The sequence below is a fragment of the Neopsephotus bourkii genome, unplaced genomic scaffold (assembly GCF_033783945.1).
Source record: "Neopsephotus bourkii isolate Nb327-2 ecotype Australia unplaced genomic scaffold, CSIRO-AGI_Nbou_v1 NB_1557, whole genome shotgun sequence".
In the NCBI taxonomy this organism is placed as follows: Eukaryota; Metazoa; Chordata; class Aves; order Psittaciformes; family Psittacidae; genus Neopsephotus; species Neopsephotus bourkii.
This window is the reverse complement of record NW_026902033.1, coordinates 171,295-189,631: the sequence shown is the minus strand read 5'-3', so window position 1 is coordinate 189,631 and position 18,337 is coordinate 171,295. Positions and strand designations below refer to the sequence as shown.

General features: G+C 57.6%; 2 protein-coding genes across 2 annotated transcripts in view; both read left to right on the top strand.

Annotated features, from left to right (window-relative positions):
- Window positions 1–5,030, top strand: part of BAHD1 (bromo adjacent homology domain containing 1) — a 41,511-nt gene extending 36,481 nt beyond the window's left edge. The window contains exons 4-7 of the mRNA XM_061370996.1: window positions 561–720; window positions 1,683–1,759; window positions 3,069–3,160; window positions 4,580–5,030. Of these exons, the coding sequence (XP_061226980.1) occupies window positions 561–720; window positions 1,683–1,759; window positions 3,069–3,160; window positions 4,580–4,769 (519 nt within the window). The 3' untranslated portion in view covers window positions 4,770–5,030. The remainder of the gene's footprint in view (window positions 1–560; window positions 721–1,682; window positions 1,760–3,068; window positions 3,161–4,579) is intronic.
- Window positions 5,031–16,171: 11,141 nt separating this feature from the next.
- CHST14 (carbohydrate sulfotransferase 14) lies at window positions 16,172–17,615 on the top strand. Its single transcript, XM_061370965.1, has one exon. The coding sequence runs from the start codon at window positions 16,187–16,189 to the stop codon at window positions 17,273–17,275; it is 1,089 nt and encodes a 362-aa protein (XP_061226949.1). The 5' UTR covers window positions 16,172–16,186; the 3' UTR covers window positions 17,276–17,615.
- The last annotated feature ends 722 nt before the right edge of the window (window positions 17,616–18,337 follow it).

Below are 18,337 nucleotides of genomic sequence, written 5' to 3'. Positions count from 1 at the left end.
GAAACCAGTGTGACCTGTGAGCACCTGGGTGCTGCTCCCTAGGGAACTTGCTTTACCTGTGTGTGCCCTGCCCATGGAAGAAGTGACTCCTTTGACCTGGCAAGGGGAGATGGGTTCAGGCTGAAAGAGGGGAAGTTCAGGTTGGAGGTAAGGCAGAAGCTCTTCCCTGTGAGGGTGCTGAGGCGCTGGCACAGGGTGCCCAGAGAAGCTGTGGCTGCCCCATCCCTGGCAGTGCTCAAGGCCAGGTTGGACACAGGGGCTTGGAGCAAGCTGCTCTGGTGGAAGGGGTTGGGGTTGGGGCTGGAGGAGCTTTAAGGCCCCTTCCAACCCAACCCATTCCATGACCTCTGTCGTTATAAACCAGCCAGGTGGCAGTAGAGATGCTGTGAGTGCTCTTAGGCTGTGTGACTCCTCCTGAGCACTCAGCTCTGAGCAGGCTCAGGCAGGTTTTGCCTTCACAGCAGGACCAGAGGGGTCTGTGGTGGGGTAGCAGACCCTGCACCAGCGCTGTGCCCCTGCACTCAGGTTGCTGTGTATGTGTCTGTGTTCCCATGGTGCAGAACGAACCGGAGCCGGCCGTTCGCAAGAGCTACCAGGCTGTGGAGAGGGACGGGGAGATCATCCGGGTGCGAGACACGGTCCTCTTGAAGTCCGGACCCCGGAAGAAATCCATGCCCTACGTGGCGAAGATATCGGCGCTGTGGGAGGACCCCAAGACAGGTACTGAGCCAGCAGAGTGCCTGCTGTGTGTGTGCTTGAGAGCCGGGGGGTGATGGATCTGGGGATGCTGCAGGTGTGTTCGGGGAGCTCTGCTGCTGCCAGCCCGGCTGATGAAGAGGCAGGGGTTAACCCCATGGCTTTCATTCGGGTCGTTCCTGGAGCTGAATGCTCTTTAATCACAAGCCTGGGACTGGCTATCACAATCTTCCTGGTGTGCGAGCACGGAAGAGCTGCCACGTGCCCATCTTAGCACCCATCTCCTGTATCATTTCACTGCAACTGATGTCTCGGGAGCTGCTGTTTACTCGGATGCTCTCCCCAACATCTGGGCTGGGAGCTGGTGTGGAGCACAGGCTTGTCTGCAGAAGCTTGTGATGGGACCCAGGCAGAGGTGGTGATTGGAGCAGTGTGGGTTTGATGCTCTGCTCCCGGGTCTGAGTAGTGATACTCGAGCCAAGGAAGCTGTACCAGAGGTTGCAATGCACAGGTCTGGCTTAAAAGCAGCAATGAAGCTACGTGTAGAAGTGATCAGCGTGTGGTGAGGCCCATCTTGGTCACATCGCCCTGCAGCAGCAATTCCAGCATTAACCTGGAGTTCATGCTGCAGGCACTGAGCGTTGGATGAGCACCTCTCCCAGCTTGTGTCCAAGTGGATGCTTCCTTCAGATGGGAAGGCTGGCCTTTTGTGTTCTGTTCTGGTTTTGTGCCTCCCTGCCCTCTCTGTGGCAATGTAGCACACATAGAAGGGGTGAGGAGAGTAGCAGCGTGACGGCTTCATACAGCCTCTTGCTGTAACAAAAGGACACCTCTAGTTCAGCATGAAATATTTATCACAGCACAGCTGCCTCTCCGTGAGAGCAATGGGAATGAAAGGGATGGAGCAGGAGGAGGAGGCTGGGTATTAGTGGGAAAACACCCCATGAAAGCTGAGGTTTGATGTGTTTGAATGCATCTTCTTGCAGGGGAGCTGATGATGAGCCTCCTGTGGTACTACAGACCAGAGCACACACAGGGGGGCCGCAACCCCAGTATGCACCAGGTGAGACGGGCGGACACGACACTGGGGGTGAGAGCATCCATTGCCTCTGCGCTGCTGTGGGGAGAGGGGATCAGCCCAGGTCTCCCAGTACCTCTGGCTGGGCTCAGCTCGGGGCTGAGCTGCTGGTTTGGGTGAATGGAGCTGCCCCTTGGCTGGGAGGCAGCTGCTGCCAGGTGCTCCTCACTGTGAGGGTGCTGATGTGCTTGTCCAGGGAAGCTGTGGCTGCCCCATCCCTGCAGTGTTCCAAGCCATGGAGCACCCATCTCTCATGCTGCCTTTATCATAAATCCTTTAATCTGCTGCATAAACTCCAGCAATGTGTTTGTGTTGTGCAGAAGTGGCTGTGTCATCCTCCCCTGTCCAGGTTTATGATGAGAATTCAAGAGTGACTCGGGGCTGTTGTGCCACTTTAATAGTTGGCTTCTTAAAAGTAAACCCATGTGAATCATTATGGCCTCACACCTTGCTCTGCTTTGCATGGGGTGACAGAACACGTTGGGATTAACTGGGAAGGGAGAAGTGACTGGTGCTGCTTATAACCCATCGCATGGTTGGTGCCTTCTTCCTTGTCTTGCTTTCTTAACTAAGGGGATGAGAGCTGGGAATGGCATCTGCCTGGATGCAGGGCACAGCTGGGTTTTGAAACCAGAACATGGGACCTGATAGTTCCCTGCTCCATCAGCGAAGCGTGACTGTATCCAGTTGCACTTCAGTGCAGGGAGCACTGGAAGCCTGGCCAGGAGGAGCTGAGCCAGGTTTGTGCACAGCTGCCTCATTACACAAGACTTCAACTGCGAGTGCAGGGTTTGGGCTGAGCACTGGGGATGGGCTTGTCAGAGATGACTCAGGTAGTGCTGATTGAAGGAGCACCCCAAGGTGCAGAGCAAGGTGTGGTGCTTCAGTTTCTCTGATGAACATCTCATAGAATCCCAAACTGGTTTGGGTTGAAGGGACCTGAAAGCTCCTCCAGCTCCAACCCCTTCCACTGGAGCAGCTTGCTCCAAGCCCCTGTGTCCAACCTGGCCTTGAGCACTGCCAGGGATGGGGCAGCCACAGCTTCTCTGGGCACCCTGTGCCAGCGCCTCAGCACCCTCACAGTGGAGATCTGCCTTAGATCCACCCTGCTGCTGGATGAAATTCTGGTGCACACTGTAAATAGACCCAGAGCACCTGGAAGGCATCTGGATTATGTGCAGTGCTGGCTCTAAGGAGCATCTGCTATGGGCATGCTTTGATGCATGGGCACCCCTTTAGGGTGCTGGGAGAAGGTGTGGGCTCCGGGGTGACCTCTTCCTTCCTTCCCTTGCAGAACGAGATCTTTGCATCCCGGCATCAGGACGAGAACAGTGTTGCCTGCATCGAGGAGAAATGCTACGTGCTGACCTTCGCAGAGTACTGCAGGTAGGTGGTGCTCTTCACTTGCTGCTAGAGAATCACAGAACAGTCAGGGTTGGAAAGCACCTTAACTACCTTCAGTTCCAGGCCTCCTGCCATGGGCAGGGACACCTCACACTAAACCATGGCACCCAAGGCTCTGTCCAACCTGGCCTTGAACACTGCCAGGGATGGAGCATTCACAACCTCCCTGGGCAACCCATTCCAGTGCCTCAGCACCCTCACAGGAAAGAACTTCTTCCTTAGATCCAATCTAAACTTCCCCTGTTTCAGTTTGAACCCATTACCCCTTGTCCTGTCACTACAGTCCCTAATGAAGAGTCCCTCCCCAGCATCCCTATAGGCCCCCTTCAGACACTGGAAGCCTTCTGGGATCTTCATCTGCCTCCAGCTCTTGTCAGTCTTTCCCTTCCCAGGCATCACCCAGCAGAACGGTCCCAGCCCTACAGGCTCTGGTCGAGCTGGAGCTGGATGAGGCACAGTCTGTGTGCGAGCTGTGTACTGCAGAGTGTGAGTGCTGCTTCCACTCTGGAGTCATTCTGAGCCTGGTTTGGGTAATGTCACTGAACCAACCACGCTGGAAAAGACCTTTAAGGTCACTGAGTCCAACCATTCCCCAGCACTGCCAGGGCCACCACTAACCCATGGCACTGAGGCCTCGTCTGCATGGGGTTTGAATGTATGCTTTAAGGAGCTCACAGCCATTTGTACTTGTATGACCCTGGGACATCAGTGGAGGACAGTGCAGGAAAATATAACTTGGAGGTAAAAGCTGAGCAAGGCAGGAAATCATCCTTACATATACCTGTGTATTCTGTAAACCTGTGTGAGCAGCAGCTCCAGGAGGGGATCCTGCCCCTCTGCTGTGCTCTGGGGAGACCCCCCTGCATCCTGCATCCAGCTCTGGGGCAGCAGCACAAGAGGGACGTGGAGCTGTTGGAGGGAGGCTAGAGGAGGCCATGGGGATGCTGTGAGGGCTGGAGCTGCTTTGCTCTGGAGCCAGGCTGAGAGAGCTGGGCTGGGGCAGCCTGGAGAAGAGAAGGCTCCTGAAGGGGAGACCTGAGAGCAGCTCCAGTGCCTAAAGGGGCTGCAGGAAACCTGGAGAGGGGCTTGGGACAAGGGCCTGTAGGGCCAGGCCAAGGGGAATGGCTTGAACCTGCCCGAGGGGAGACTGAGCTGAGCTCTTAGGCAGAAGCTCTTCCCTGTGAGGGTGCTGAGGCGCTGGCACAGGGTGCCCAGAGAAGCTGTGGCTGCCCCATCCCTGGCAGTGCTCAAGGCCAGGTTGGACACAGGGGCTTGGAGCAAGCTGCTCCAGTGGAAGGGGTTGGGGTTGGAGCTGGAGGAGCTTTCAGGTCCCTTCCAATCCAACCCATTCCACGGCTGCCAGCAGGTCGGTGCTAACCCTTTGCTGTAATTCCCTTGCAGATTTTGTGCCTTGGCAAAGCGTCGCATCGAAGGGATCCCGGGCAGGAAATCCATCATGGTCCCTCCCTCGGAGGAGTACTCCACGCCCCTGCACCGCAAGGTGCCTGAGGACACCGACCCCGAGCTGGTGTTCCTCTGCCGTCACGTCTACGACTTCAGACACGGGCGCATCCTCAAGAACCCGCAGTAGCGCGGTCCCCAGGGGGCACGGGCAGGAGGAGCGGCCCCGCAGCGCCGGCCCAGGCCGATGATCCGGGGTACCCCAGTGCTCTTGATGCCCTCCCTGGTGCTGCCTGCAGGCGAGAGCGCCCAGCGCTCGTTCCTGGGGCTGAGGCGCGCGTGCCGCAGTGGATCCCTGAGGAGGAAGGCAGCAGTTGAAAGCACAGCACTTCTTTAAAAGCATAAATGAATATATACCTATAAAATAAATATATGTATATAGATATAGGTACTTGCATATGTAAATCTATATCTATATATGTATCTAGAGATGCATATATTGGGAGGGGTTCGCAGGGAATGAAAGCCAGTAAACTGAATGCAGAGCCATCGCTGGTGGGAACGGTGGAGAGGCGCAGGAAGGATGCTGTGGTGCTCTGGACGAGTCAAGCTGTGACAGCCCTGGGGTTTTGGTGCCCTGATGTGAAGTGGGAGGACTGAGACCATGGTGGAGCACGGGAGAGTCCCCTTTGTCCCACTGTGAGGATTCCCAGTGGGTGAGAGCTGCTTCAGAATCCAGCCGATGCTTTGGGAGCTGCCTGGGTGCAGTGGCCTTGTGTTGTGCTTGAGCGGGTTTTGCTCCATCAGAGGAAGAGGGGACCCTGTTTTCCCCTCATCTTTCTCTTCCCTCATCTCCCTGTTCCGTGTTTCACCGCCTGGACTGGGGCCTGGCAGCCAGGCTTGGAGACCTGCTCCATGGCAGAGCAGAGGGAGCTGCAGGATCAGAGGCTTCACATCCCAGAGCAGCGCTATGGAGAGCTGAGCCCTGCTGTGTTGCCCAACCTCATCCCGGAGGATCTCCTGCCCCAGAAAGCCGGCTCTAGCTGGGAGCTCCAAGTGGGATCTGCTGGTGAGAGCCATGTTTTCCCTTCCAGCTGTTGCTCTTCCTCCAGTGGCCGCCGTGGTGGAAGTGGGTTTGCTCTCTCATCCCAGTTCGTTTCCCTGTAACATCATTTTCAGTCCCGGTTTAACCCCCCATGGTTCCAGTGTGCAGCAGCCGGAGGGGAAGCGATGACCCCTTCCTTGAGTGTTCTTGGCTCTTGCCAGCATTGCCCCCTCCCCTCGGGGTCGGTCCTGCCCTGCCTGTGCTGAGAAGCCAGCAGCAGCGCTGCCATGGAGCAGTCCCCTCCGAACCCATGCCGGTGCCCGAGCGAGCTCACCAAAGCGGCTCCCGGAAGGAACTGAGCATGGGTGAAGGTTGCATGGGCACATGCAGCCTCAGCCCCACACATCTTGCCTCTTGCCTTACGTGTACAGGTCCTACACAGACCTTGGTTTATCTTCACCCCAACTGCTGGAGTCGATGCTAAAGCAAACCAAAGGACAGTGTCACAGCCCGAGTCACTCGCACCAAGCTGGGCGGCCGCTTCTCGATTGCACTAATGTGAAGAAGGAGAATTGGCACCATCTCAGCCCATGTTCCTGCTGCCTGGAGTCACTCAGTGGAAGTAGGGATCTGCATCTTCCCAAGCCCATGTGAAGTGTTCAGACTGCTTTAATGCTGTCCTGCCCCTGCAAGCAGCACTGCCTGGGCTCCTCATGGGGCTCTGACCACTGCACCCCTCCTGACATGGAGAGAAAACCCCACAGCAAGTCCACGACATGGCAGTGGTGTAACCCAGGAGCTCTCCGGAGATCTGCTCTACATACCAAAGAGGGGAACGTGTCCAGGAGACGATGACTGGAGAGGAGGTGACAGCAGGCGAGCAGGGCAGGCGTCTCCCAGCCGTCGGTGCATGGTTCCCACTCAGTGTTGCAGAAGATGCTGGAAAAGCCCCATTGATCCTTGCCTTGCAAAGCCCAGCTCCAGGAGGTTTGCTCCTTGATGTGCAAGCAGGACTCGGCGGGTGAAGCCTCTTCTCTCATTTATACCTCAAGATACTGTTAGTGTCAAAGTGATTGCTCAGATTTCTCCTCAACAATTAACTTGGGCACTGGTGGTCTCTTGGAAGGAGGTGGCTGGGCTGTGGATGCGGTGCTGCTGTGCTGGGGTGGGAGGCAGGACCACTTCTCAAGTGGAAGCGCCACAGGGAAGCGAGGAGGTGGTGGAGAAAGCGGTCTCTGATGCTGCAGGGAGAGGGATGATGGAGGGAGGATGCTGGAGGAGCGGGGCTGCTCCTGCTCGTTTTGGATGAGGGGGTCATCAGGGGATGGAGCAGCTACACCCAGGGCCGTGGTGCACAGCGCTGCAGTGGAAGGTGATGGGAAGCCCTAAATGCACACACTTGGCTCCCAAGGGACTCCCTGAGGCAGGGAAGTGCCTGCGGCTGCTTTCCCTTAGGAAAAGTGCCCTAAGGGGCAGGATGCTCCAAAGCCCACCTGAGCGATGCTGCGCAGGCAGAGCAGGGCTGAAAGCAGCCCTGGAACCACAGAACCCCACTGCAGCTCCAATCCTGACCCTTATCCCCTGCTCCCACCTGAGTCCTGGCTCCTCTTGGGGTAGAAGAGAACTTGTACTTGCCCTGGGGCTGGAGGGCACAAATCCTGCCTCTCCTCCTGTTAGACCCTGCTTCGGGCCGACAGCGTTGGGCGAGGTTCACGTGGTTGCTGATGCTGTTGTGCAGACAGCATGTAAATGAATGGAAATGTCTTATCCCTAATGAAAAGATTTCCTGCTTTTTTAATCTATTAGATATGGAACTATTTTTTGAAGCTGAAGAGATGCAGGCGGTAGAATTTAAACGGAAGCCGTAATACACGTAAAATCTATTTTAGTTGAGAATTTTGTAACATGCACTTTTTTGTGTCTCTTCCCCGGCTCCCCAGATCTGTATTCCCGTGTTTACAGCTGGAATGAGGACATCCCCGAGCCCTCCTCCGCTCACAAAGAGATATTAGAAGTAATTCCTACAAAATAAATTTGAAGAGTGGTATTGATTTAGAGAGCGAGCCCGCGCTGTGCTGTGTCCCTGCCCCTGCACGTTCAGGTGCTGGGGAGGGGATGGGGTGGGAGCGCGTCCGGGTGCTCAGGGGATGCTGTGAGTGTGACCCAGGTGCAGCTCTTGGGTGTGCAGTGAAAATGGGGTGAGTGGAAGGAGGAGCAGCTCCCCATGACCCAGCTTCATGAGCCCAGAATGCCCCCCGTGTGCTGGGCTGCACCCCCAGAGCTGTGGCTGCCCCATCCCTGGCAGTGCTCAAGGCCAGGCTGGACACAGGGGCTTGGAGCAAGCTGCTCCAGTGGAAGGGGTTGGGGTTGGAGCTGGAGGAGCTTTAAGGTCCCCTTCAACCCAAACCAGTCTGGGTTCTGTAACTGAATGGGCAGGAAGTCATGTCTGTCCCAGTGCTGATTTAGCTCCTGGTTATAGAGGGGAGCGGGTGGGAAGTGGGCTGTGGGATGGATGGGAATGGGCTGGGCAGGGGAGCCTCACCCGTAGCACAGCTCAGCTGTGGTGCCAGCAGGGATGATGTTCCTGAGCCCATGGCCTTGGGGTTTCATTGGAGAACCACCTTGGCATTGTCCAGTTGGGTTTAATGTGACGGGGCTGCGCGGAGGCATCAGGAGTGTGCCAGTGGTGGAGCGAGCATGCACCCTGTGTGTCCCACGTGTCCCAAGCTCTGCTGTAAAGCCAGTGTCTTTAGGGTCAGTTAAACAGAGAAAGAGCTTTCCCGCCCCAGCTCTCCCGCATGGAAAGCTGTCATTGACGGATAATCTGCAGCAAGCTGGAAAGTTGGGATTAACGTCAGGCAAAATTGGATTTGGTGCTGAAATCTGGCACCCAAGGGGGCTCGGCTGCATCCGGCTCCCCTGTGTCTGCCTTCAACCAACTCCTGCTCTTGTGCAGCATCTCGTGGTGCCAGGGACCTTCTGCCAGCCCCTGGCCATGGGGCTGTCCTCGGGGTGACAGACACTGTGCTGGCCAAGGTGGGCTCACCCTGCTGGGAGCAGGGATGTGTTTGTCACTGGGATCCTGCACTGCTCTGCCCACCTGAGGCCCTGGGGGCTCCACGTCCCGTTTTGATGACCCAGCGGTGAGGAAGGTAACTGGCAGGGCCGAGCTGCTGCACTGCATCTCCCCTTGTCTCTGTGTGCAGTGTCTGCCGAGCTGCTGCACTGCATCTCCCCTTGTTTCTGTGTGCAGTGTCTGGAGGTGACAGAGAAAAGGGACTGCAGGGGGAAGGTGGCACTTGGGGTGCTGGGAAGGAGCAGCTGGGGCTGCAGGCACCTGGGATGGGGTTTGGGCCCCGGGACAAGCACAATGGATGGGTGGGGGATACTCAATAGCACATCCTGAGGTTTGGGGGTCAGTCCCTTGGGAAGCACGGGGTGGTTTGTCTGCATCACTTCCTGCAATGGGGGATGCTGCTGCAGCTCTTTGTGTTTGATGCTTCACTGTGGACTCTCCGTTGACCAGGGAAGGTGCCAGTGGGGGCCCGGGGGGTTTCCTCGCTCCCCACATCTCCCATCCAAGCAAACCCGAAGCATCCTTCGGGACCCGCTCCAGCTGCTCAAGTCTCTTCCCCCCCCGGAGCCAAAGCCGCGGCCTCCCGGTTACGTTCAAGCGCTGCTGACAGCCGAGGGCAGGGGTGCAGCGGGCAGGAGCGGGGCAGCGGGGCTGTCCCCTTAACGTGGCAGGGGCTCGGCCACCTCCCGGCACCGTCCCCGCACAGCGGCTGCTGATGGATGAGCCGAGCCGAGCCGAGCCGAGTGTGCAGCTCTATGAGCCATGTGCCATGGCCGGTGTCACCCAGGGGAAGGGATCGATGTTATCAGTGTCCCGGGGTGATCCCACCTTCACTGTGCCCTCCTCGTGCTGCCGGCACAGGGGAGCACTTGGTTCATGGAGCTGGGGCCTGGGGTAGGTAACAGCAAACGCTCTCCAATCCACACTGCTGCTGTCTCTGAGCACCCCGGCTGCGCTCCAGCAGCTGAAGAGGCAGCAGCTCCGCTCAGCACAGGCTCCATCTGATGGGGAAGCACCGCAGCCCCTTGGATACAGCCCTTCTGTATCACTCCCCCACTGGCTGGTCCCTTCGGAGCTGGGTAAAACCGAGGTTGAGCTTTTACTGCTCATCTCCATCCCTGGCAGTGTTCAAGGCCAGGTTGGACAGAGCCTTGGGTGCCATGGTTTAGTGTGAGGTGTCCCTGCCCATGACAGGGGGGTTGGAACTGGATGATCTTAAGGACCATTCCAACCCAAACCATTCTATGATTCCATGATCCCTGTCCCTGCGCTGCCAGGTCTGGAGGCCGAGCTGTCCCCTTCAGGGAGCAGCAGGAAGCTGCAGCTCACCCAGCACAGCGCCGTGCATCCAGGACCAGCAGGATGTGTGCTCCCAGAGGCTGCTTCCTGCAAGGAATCCATCCGAAAGGTAATTCCCATCCATCCCCAGGGAAGGAGCGGAGCTGGGTGCCTGCACAGCCCCTGCTGCACCCAACATTGAGCTCAATCAGCCCTTCCTACAGTAACTCCCTCCAGCACCATGAGGGTGTTTAAGTGCAGGGGTGAAGGCACCTTTCAAACCCCAGGTCAAGAGCTCCTTGCTTGAACCCTGTTGTGCCTGGGTCTGGGGATGGCCACCAGCAACGGGGGGCTCAAGAGCCAGCACAGGCAGTTGGTGGGGAAGCTGAGGAGATTTGTTGAGGAGAAGGAAAGGAAGGAGCCCAAAATCAGGGGAATGGAGGAGAAACGAGGTCACGCTGCTGGGCTGGCTGGGGAAAACACAGGATGCTGGAGAGGGGCTTGGGACAAGGGCCTGTAGGGCCAGGCCAAGGGGAATGGCTTGAACCTGCCCGAGGGGAGACTGAGCTGAGCTCTTAGGCAGAAGCTCTTCCCTGTGAGGGTGCTGAGGCGCTGGCACAGGGTGCCCAGAGAAGCTGTGGCTGCCCCATCCCTGGCAGTGCTCAAGGCCAGGTTGGACACAGGGGCTTGGAGCAAGCTGCTCCAGTGGAAGGGGTCCCTGCCCTGGCAGGGGTTGGAGCTGGAGGAGCTTTCAGGTTCCTTCCAACCCAAAGCAGGCTGGGATTTTATGCCCACTGTCCATACATAGGATGAGTGCAGGATTCCCTGTACAGGATGGGACCCACCAGCCTTCCAGAGGAGCTGCTGGCACAATGTGAAGCTGTGATGCTGTACCGGGTACCAGCCTTGGGGAAGGAATTAATGATGGGGATGCTGTGGTGATGATGACCTCCCCTGGAGCACTGTGTGCAGTTCTGGTGTCCTCAACATAAAAAGGACATGGATCTGTTGGAACAAGTCCAGAGGAGGCCACGAGGATGCTCAGGGGCTGGAGCAGCTCCTGTATGGAGATAGGCTGAGAAAGTTGGGGCTGTTCAGCCTGGAGAAGAGAAGCTGCGTGGAGACCTCAGAGCAGCTTCCAGTGTCTGAAGGGGGCCTATAGGGATGCTGGGGAGGGACTCTTCATTAGGGACTGCAGTGACAGGACAAGGGGTAATGGGTTCAAACTGAAACAGGGGAAGTTTAGATTGGATCTAAGGAGGAAATTCTTTCCTGTGAGGGTGCTGAGGCACTGGAATGGGTGCCCAGGGAGGTTGTGAATGCTCCATCCCTGGCAGTGTTCAAGGCCAGGTTGGACAGAGCCTTGGGTGCCATGGTTTAGTGTGAGGTGTCCCTGCCCATGGCAGGGGGTTGGAACTGGATGAGCTTAAGGTCCTTCCAACCCTGACTGTTCTATGGTTCTATGCTTGAGGAGGTCCCAGCTCCTATGACACCAAGGAACGGGAGTGGGAGCAAGGGGTGCGTGTGCCTCGTTGCTATAGAGATGAGATGCTTTCCATCAGAGCCTCCAGTGAGAGCAGTTAATCTGGTTTTAAAAGGAAAGGATATTTAACAAAGGAAACAATTTAACCTGGATTTATGCATATGGATGTGCTCAATGGAGGCACCATTTATCCTGTGGCTTCACATTGAATATTGGTATCTCTATAAATCTCTCCTGAGCGTTTGGCAAAACCAAGCTGGAGTTGGAGTGGGTCTGACCACTGTAATTTGTAAAGGCAATTCCATTGAACAGCGCTGGAATCTCCTGTGTCTTGATGAATATTCTTCTGCTCTCCCAGTGGCAGGAGTGTTGGAATTACCTGTACTGGAAAACAGAGCAGCTGCTCTAATGGAGAGGTGCTCCTGAGAGGATATGGAGCCAAAGCTCAGCAAAACCGGGTTGGGTTTCAGTGCCAGCCCGTGCCAATGTCCCTGCCAACCCCATCCTCAGTAGTGCAAGGTTTGGAGGAGGTTTGTGATGAAGCAAGAGATGAGCAACCTGCTCCAGGGGAATGGCTTGAACCTGCCCGAGGGGAGACTGAGCTGAGCTCTTAGGCAGAAGCTCTTCCCTGTGAGGGTGCTGAGGCGCTGGCACAGGGTGCCCAGAGAAGCTGTGGCTGCCCCATCCCTGGCAGTGCTCAAGGCCAGGTTGGACACAGGGGCTTGGAGCAAGCTGCTCCAGTGGAAGGGGTTGGGGTTGGAGCTGGAGGAGCTTTAAGGCCCCGTCCAACCCAAAGCACCCTGGGGTTCTGCACCGTTTGTACGCCTTGAGGGTTCCCATGGATGCAGCACGCTTGAAGCGCAGGCTGTGATTGACCCCCCCACAGCAGTGAGAGCCGGGTCTGGTTAATCCATTGCTGCAAACCCTGCCTGTTTTCCAGGCTCTCACAGCCAGGAAGGGTGCCCTGTGCAAAGTGCTGCTGCTGTGGAGCCACAAGCCATGTGCACTGTGTGCACTGTGGGCACTGCCTGAGGTACGGGAGGGATGGACTCTGAAATGGGGCAAAGGGGCCCTTCAACTTCACACTGAAACCTGCACATTTCAGACCGTGCTGAGGGGGTTTCCTGTGCCTTTAGACAAAGCTCCAGGGATAGCATCACCCAGCTCTGCCCAGAGCACCCCAGAACGAGCCCATGGATCAGTCACATGAAGCTCTAACAAGTCTCTTCCCTCCCTGCTCACAGGTTCTCACTGGGACCAGCGGGCTGCTGGCAGCTCCTGTCACTGCCGGGCTCTCTGCACCCCGAGCCCCTCCTGCAGAGCCAGAACACGCGGTGCTTACTCAGCCTGACCCAGAGACAAAGGTAAATGTGGGGTTGGCACCCTCAGAAGGGCTGTGGGTTAGACAAGTCCTCCTTGTGCACCTGTAGGAAAGGACCAGACTCTTGCATCGCTTGTGGGTTGCAGCATGAACCTGTAGGCGAACCCAGTAACGTGCGGCTGGGTTTCCTCTGAGACAGTTTAGTTTCTAAAGGAACCTTTCCAGCAGAAATGGGTCTGTCTGGGGAGACCTTTCCCATCAGGTTTCTTTTAACCACTTTGAGGAGCCAATTCCTCAACACCCAGAGTGAGCACCAGGCACGTTCTGTGTAACCACAGCTCGTTGCTGCGCTGACATGGGTTTGGCCTTGCAAAGGAGCTCAGCAGCCCCTGAACTGTGTCTCTGCTTGGTCGTGGTGTTCCTCGAAGGACTTTGCATCCCACTGTGTGCCTGTGCTGTTTGGACTGGGCCTTACAGTTCCTTTGTGTAGACATTGGATGAAAGGGGCAGCCCCCCAGTTCAGCAGTCTGGACTGCTGGAATTCAGAACCCCTCTGTTACCTGTAGGTCTGCAGCAGTTACATATGATATTAGGGGTAAACTGACATAAAAGGCTGAGAAAGTTGGGGCTGTTCAGCCTGGAGAACAGAAGCTGCGTGGAGACCTCAGAGCAGCTTCCAGTGTCTGAAGGGGGCCTATAGGGATGCTGGGGATGGACTCTTCATTAGGGACTGCAGTGACAGGACAAGGGGTAACGGGTTCAAACAGAAACAGGGGAAGTTTAGATTGGATCTAAGGAGGAAATTCTTTCCTGTGAGGGTGCTGAGGCACTGGAATGGGTTGCCCAGGGAGGTTGTGAATGCTCCATCCCTGGCAGTGTTCAAGGCCAGGTTGGACAGAGCCTTGGGTGCCATGGGTTAGTGTGAGGTGTCCCTGCCCATGGCAGGGGGTTGGAACTGGATGATCTTAAGGTCCTTTCCAACCCAAACTGTTCTATGATTCTCTAAAGAGGATGTGCAGTGCCAGGCTAATGTGCCTTCTAAGGAACACAAACTTCCCTTGGCTTCTTTGGCAGCAGTATCATAGAATCATAGAAGAGTTCGGGTTGGAAAGGACTTTAAGAGCATCAAGTTCCAAAGTCAGCTGGATAAATACCAGGAGCACACAGGCATTTACGGTATCAGAGCCATTTTGTCCAAGACAAGGAGGCCCAGTCCTCACCCTGGAGCCATGGATTATTGTATACATTGCAGAGCTTTGGTTTCCACTGGTGCTGAGATCAGGATCGGCTCCTTGGAGCTGCGAGCCGCAGTCGGAGCTCCCCTGGTGCTGCTGGTGGCAGGGCAGAATGCATCCCTGGTGCTGCTGGTGGCAGGGCAGAATGCATCCCTGGTGCTGCTGGTGGCAGGGCAGAATGCATCCCTGGTGCTGCAGGTGGCAGGGCAGAATGCATCCCTGGTGCTGCTGGTGGCAGGGCAGAATGCATCCCTGGTGCTGGTGGTGGCAGGGCAGAATGCATCCCTGGTGCTGCCGGTGGCAGGGCAGAATGCATCCCTGGTGCTGCCGGTGGCAGGGCAGAATGCATCCCTGGTGCTGCAGGTGGCAGGGCAGAATGCATCCCTGGTGCTGCTGGTGGCAGGGCAGAATGCATCCTCTGGAGCTGGCGCTGTCCTTACATCAGAATCAAGCTGTAAGTGCAAAGCAATGTAGCTGCAGGCTCTGCCCTGGCTGACAAGATGCTCCTGGCTCCTGATCAAAGGGAGCTAAGTGGGAGCTGCTCCTCTCTTGATGTTGAGGAAGCTTTTGACAGAGGGAGTCCCTGTGAGACGCACGAGCCCTGTGGCACGCTCTGAAGATCACTGCAAGGGGAGGGGAGTGCTGCGGGGGTGAGGGGGCTCTGTGGAAACGGCATCCTCATGGATGCTGCGCTGCCATGGGGGGCTCAAGCTGCCCATGGGGCTCTAAGGGGGAGCCCCCGGTTACAGCTCGTTGCTGGTTTGGCCAAAGGCTCGGATATTTTCCTGATATCCAGCATTAGGCTGGAGATTGGGAACAATTCCTGCCCCAGAGGGTGCTCAGGCATTGGAACAGGCTGCCCAGGGCAGGGCTGCAGGCACCGGCCCTGCAAGTGCTCACAAACCCTATAGATGAGGCCTCAGTGCCATGGGTTAGGGGTGGCCTGGCCAGTGCTGGGAATGGTTGGACTGGATGAGCTGGAAGGGCTTTCCCAGCCCGGTTGCTTCAAGCAGTTTACCTGGGCCCAGGGCTGAAGCTGAGCTGCAGGGAGCCGCAGAAGGGGGCTTGGGGGAGATGCCTGCAGCCTCTGGTAAGGTTTGTCCTTTGGCTCCCGGGTGGTGGCACAGCCTGACCCGCACTGCCAGCACCCATCACCAGGAACCACACCCCCTCCTCCTCCTCCGGGCTGTGAAACCTTACCCTAACCCTAACCCTAACCCTAACCCTAACTGAGCTCAGAGTGTGGAAACCAGGATGGATGTGAGGGCTGGAGCAGCTCTGCCATGGAGCCAGGCTGGGAGAGCTGGGCTGGGGCAGCCAGGAGAAGAGAAGGCTCCTGAAGGGGAGACCTGAGAGCAGCTCCAGTGCCTAAAGGGGCTGCAGGGAACCTGGAGAGGGGCTTGGGACAAGGGCCTGTAGGGCCAGGCCAAGGGGAATGGCTCGAACCTGCCCGAGGGGAGACTGAGCTGAGCTCTTAGGCAGAAGCTCTTCCCTGTGAGGGTGCTGAGGCGCTGGCACAGGGTGCCCAGAGAAGCTGTGGCTGCCCCATCCCTGGCAGTGCTCAAGGCCAGGTTGGACACAGGGGCTTGGAGCAAGCTGCTCCAGTGGAAGGGGTCCCTGCCCTGGCAGGGGTTGGAGCTGGAGGAGCTTTAAGCTCCCTTCAACCCAACCCAGGCTGGGCTCTGTGGTTCCATGAACTGAAGCCGTATCCCTGTGCACAGCCGCTGGAAGGCTCCACACGGGCTGGGAAGCGCTCACCCCGGGACAAACCCCACGGGGTTTAAAGCGCGTTTCGGGCGCTGGGGCCGCTCCTCTGCTCCCCGCTCCCTCCGGCTCCGCGGGGCAGGGGCGGTCACGGCCCCCCCGCTCCCGTTCCCGCTCCCGTCCCGCACCTCCTCAGGGCCGCTCCCCGGCCGCGGCGGCCGCCGCTCCCTCACCCCCCCCCCCCCCCGGCCCCTTGAGGGAGGGCAGCGGCGGGGCGGGGCCGCCGCAAAATGGCCGCCGCCTCCCCCGGCCCCTTCCCGCCCCCCGGGCGCGTCACTGCCGGCCGCTGCCCCGCCCGCGTCCCGGCCCCCCCGGCACCGGCCCCGGCCCCGGGCGAGGAGCCCCCGGTGCCCCCGGTGCGGTGCCCGCATGCGGCGCGGCGGCTGAGGCGGCCCCAGCCCGGCCATGCTCCCCCGGCCCCTCTGCCCCGCCGAGCTCCGCCGGGCGCCAGCCTCGGGCCGCAGCCGGGCCCGGGCGCGGGGCGGCGGCGGCGGCGGCCCCGTGCTGCTGCCCTCCATGCTGATGTTCGGTGTGATCCTGGCCTCCAGCGGGCTGCTGCTCATGATCGAGAGGGGCATCCTGGCCGACGTGAAGCCGCCGCCGCTGCACCCCGCTCCCGGGGAGCCGTCCCGGCGCGGCGGCGGCGCGGAGGCCGCCGGGGACCTGGAGTCCGAGGTGCTGCGGGACGTGCGGAACCGCACCATCGGCGCCGTGTGCGGGCAGCGGGCCATGCCCCGCAGCGTGTGGGAGCTGCCGGCCGGGCAGCGGCGCACGGTGCTGCGGCACCTCCTGGTCAGCGACAAGTACCGCTTCCTGTACTGCTACGTGCCCAAGGTGGCCTGCTCCAACTGGAAGCGCATCCTCAAGGTGCTGGACGGGGCGCTGGAGAGCGTGGATGCCAAGGTGAAGATGGACCACAAGAGCGACCTGGTCTTCCTCGGGGACATGAAGCCGGACGAGATCAGCTACCGCCTGAAGCACTACTACAAGTTCCTCTTCGTGCGGAACCCCATGGAGAGGCTGCTGTCGGCCTACAGGAACAAGTTTGGGGAGATCAAGGAGTACCAGCAGAAGTACGGGGTGGAGATCGTCCGCAGGTACCGCCGGAACGGGGGCAGCTCGGCCGGGGATGATGTGACCTTCTCCGAGTTCCTCCGGTACCTGCTGGACGAGGAGGTGGAGAGGATGAACGAGCACTGGATGCCCATCTACAACCTGTGCCAGCCCTGCGCCGTCAGGTACGACTTCATCGGCTCCTACGAGCGGCTCAGCGCCGATGCCAACTACGTCCTGGAGCGCGTGCGGTCGCCCTCCTTCATCCGCTTCCCCGAGCGGCAGCCCTGGTACAAGCCGGTCACGGCGGAAACGCTCCATTACTACCTGTGCAACACCCAGCGCCGCCTCATCAGGGAGCTCCTGCCCAAGTACATCCTGGACTTCTCCCTCTTTGCCTACCCCCTGCCCAACATCACCAGCGAGTTCTGCCGGCAGTGAGCTGCGGGGCTTGGCTGGTGCCGCCTGTGCTGTGAAACGCTCCTCTCTATGCATTCTGCCCTCGTTTTATACGTAACCAACCCTCTTTATATGACATTTTATATATTACCCCTGCTACCCGAATACTTTTGTATCGTTCCCATTTTAACGTGTACGCACGACTCGAGCACAGGGGCTTTTGTAGGGCTGTTTGGCTTTAGATTCTTTTTGTACAGCAGGACATGGAAGACATCTGTGAGGAAGCTGAGAAATAGATACCTTTTGAGTATTTTTTTACCCTTTTCTGGGTTTTGTACTGAATAATGTGCAGCTGAATTGCAGGTGTAATACAGCCCGTGTAGTACAGCCGGTGTAGTACAGCCAGTGTAATACACCAGTGTAATAGAGCTGGTGTAGTACAGCCGGAGTAATACAGCCAGTGTAGTGCAGCTGGAGTAATACAGTCGGTGTAATACAGCCGCTGTAATACACCAGTGTAGTACAGCCAGTGTAATACACCCGGTGTAATACAGCTGGTGCAGTACAGCCAGTGTAATACAGCCGGTTGCTGAGGATGGCACAGTGATTGATGCACTGAATATTAGTGCTGTTAAAACTGGTCCTGGATTAGGCAGAGGCAGTTTTGGGGGTATGAGTAGAAGAAAAGGCTTTCCTCAACTAAGGCCCTATTTATCCTTTAGTTTCTCAGCTGTAGATGGTGGTTAAATAGGGCTGGTCTTTTTTTCTGTGACAGTAGTACCTCTGGGGTTTATTATTAATTATTATTATTTACCATTGAAATAAAACTAGGGATAGGATTTTGTGCAATGTTTAGGACTTGGAAGTACCAGCTCCTTACCCAGCGTAACGTATCTGATGCAAGACCAAGCCATAACGATTCCCTTTTCTCTCTCTGAATTGAAGCAATACAGACGTGGGGTGAAATCACATCCCATCCTGGTTCCTGGGCCATGAAACAAGAACCCCATCCTGCAGGGCGCAGCTCATCCCATTGGCAGGCCTCTGTGCCTGCGTGGGTACAAATCACTGTGGAAAACCACATTCTCCATCCACATCTGAAAC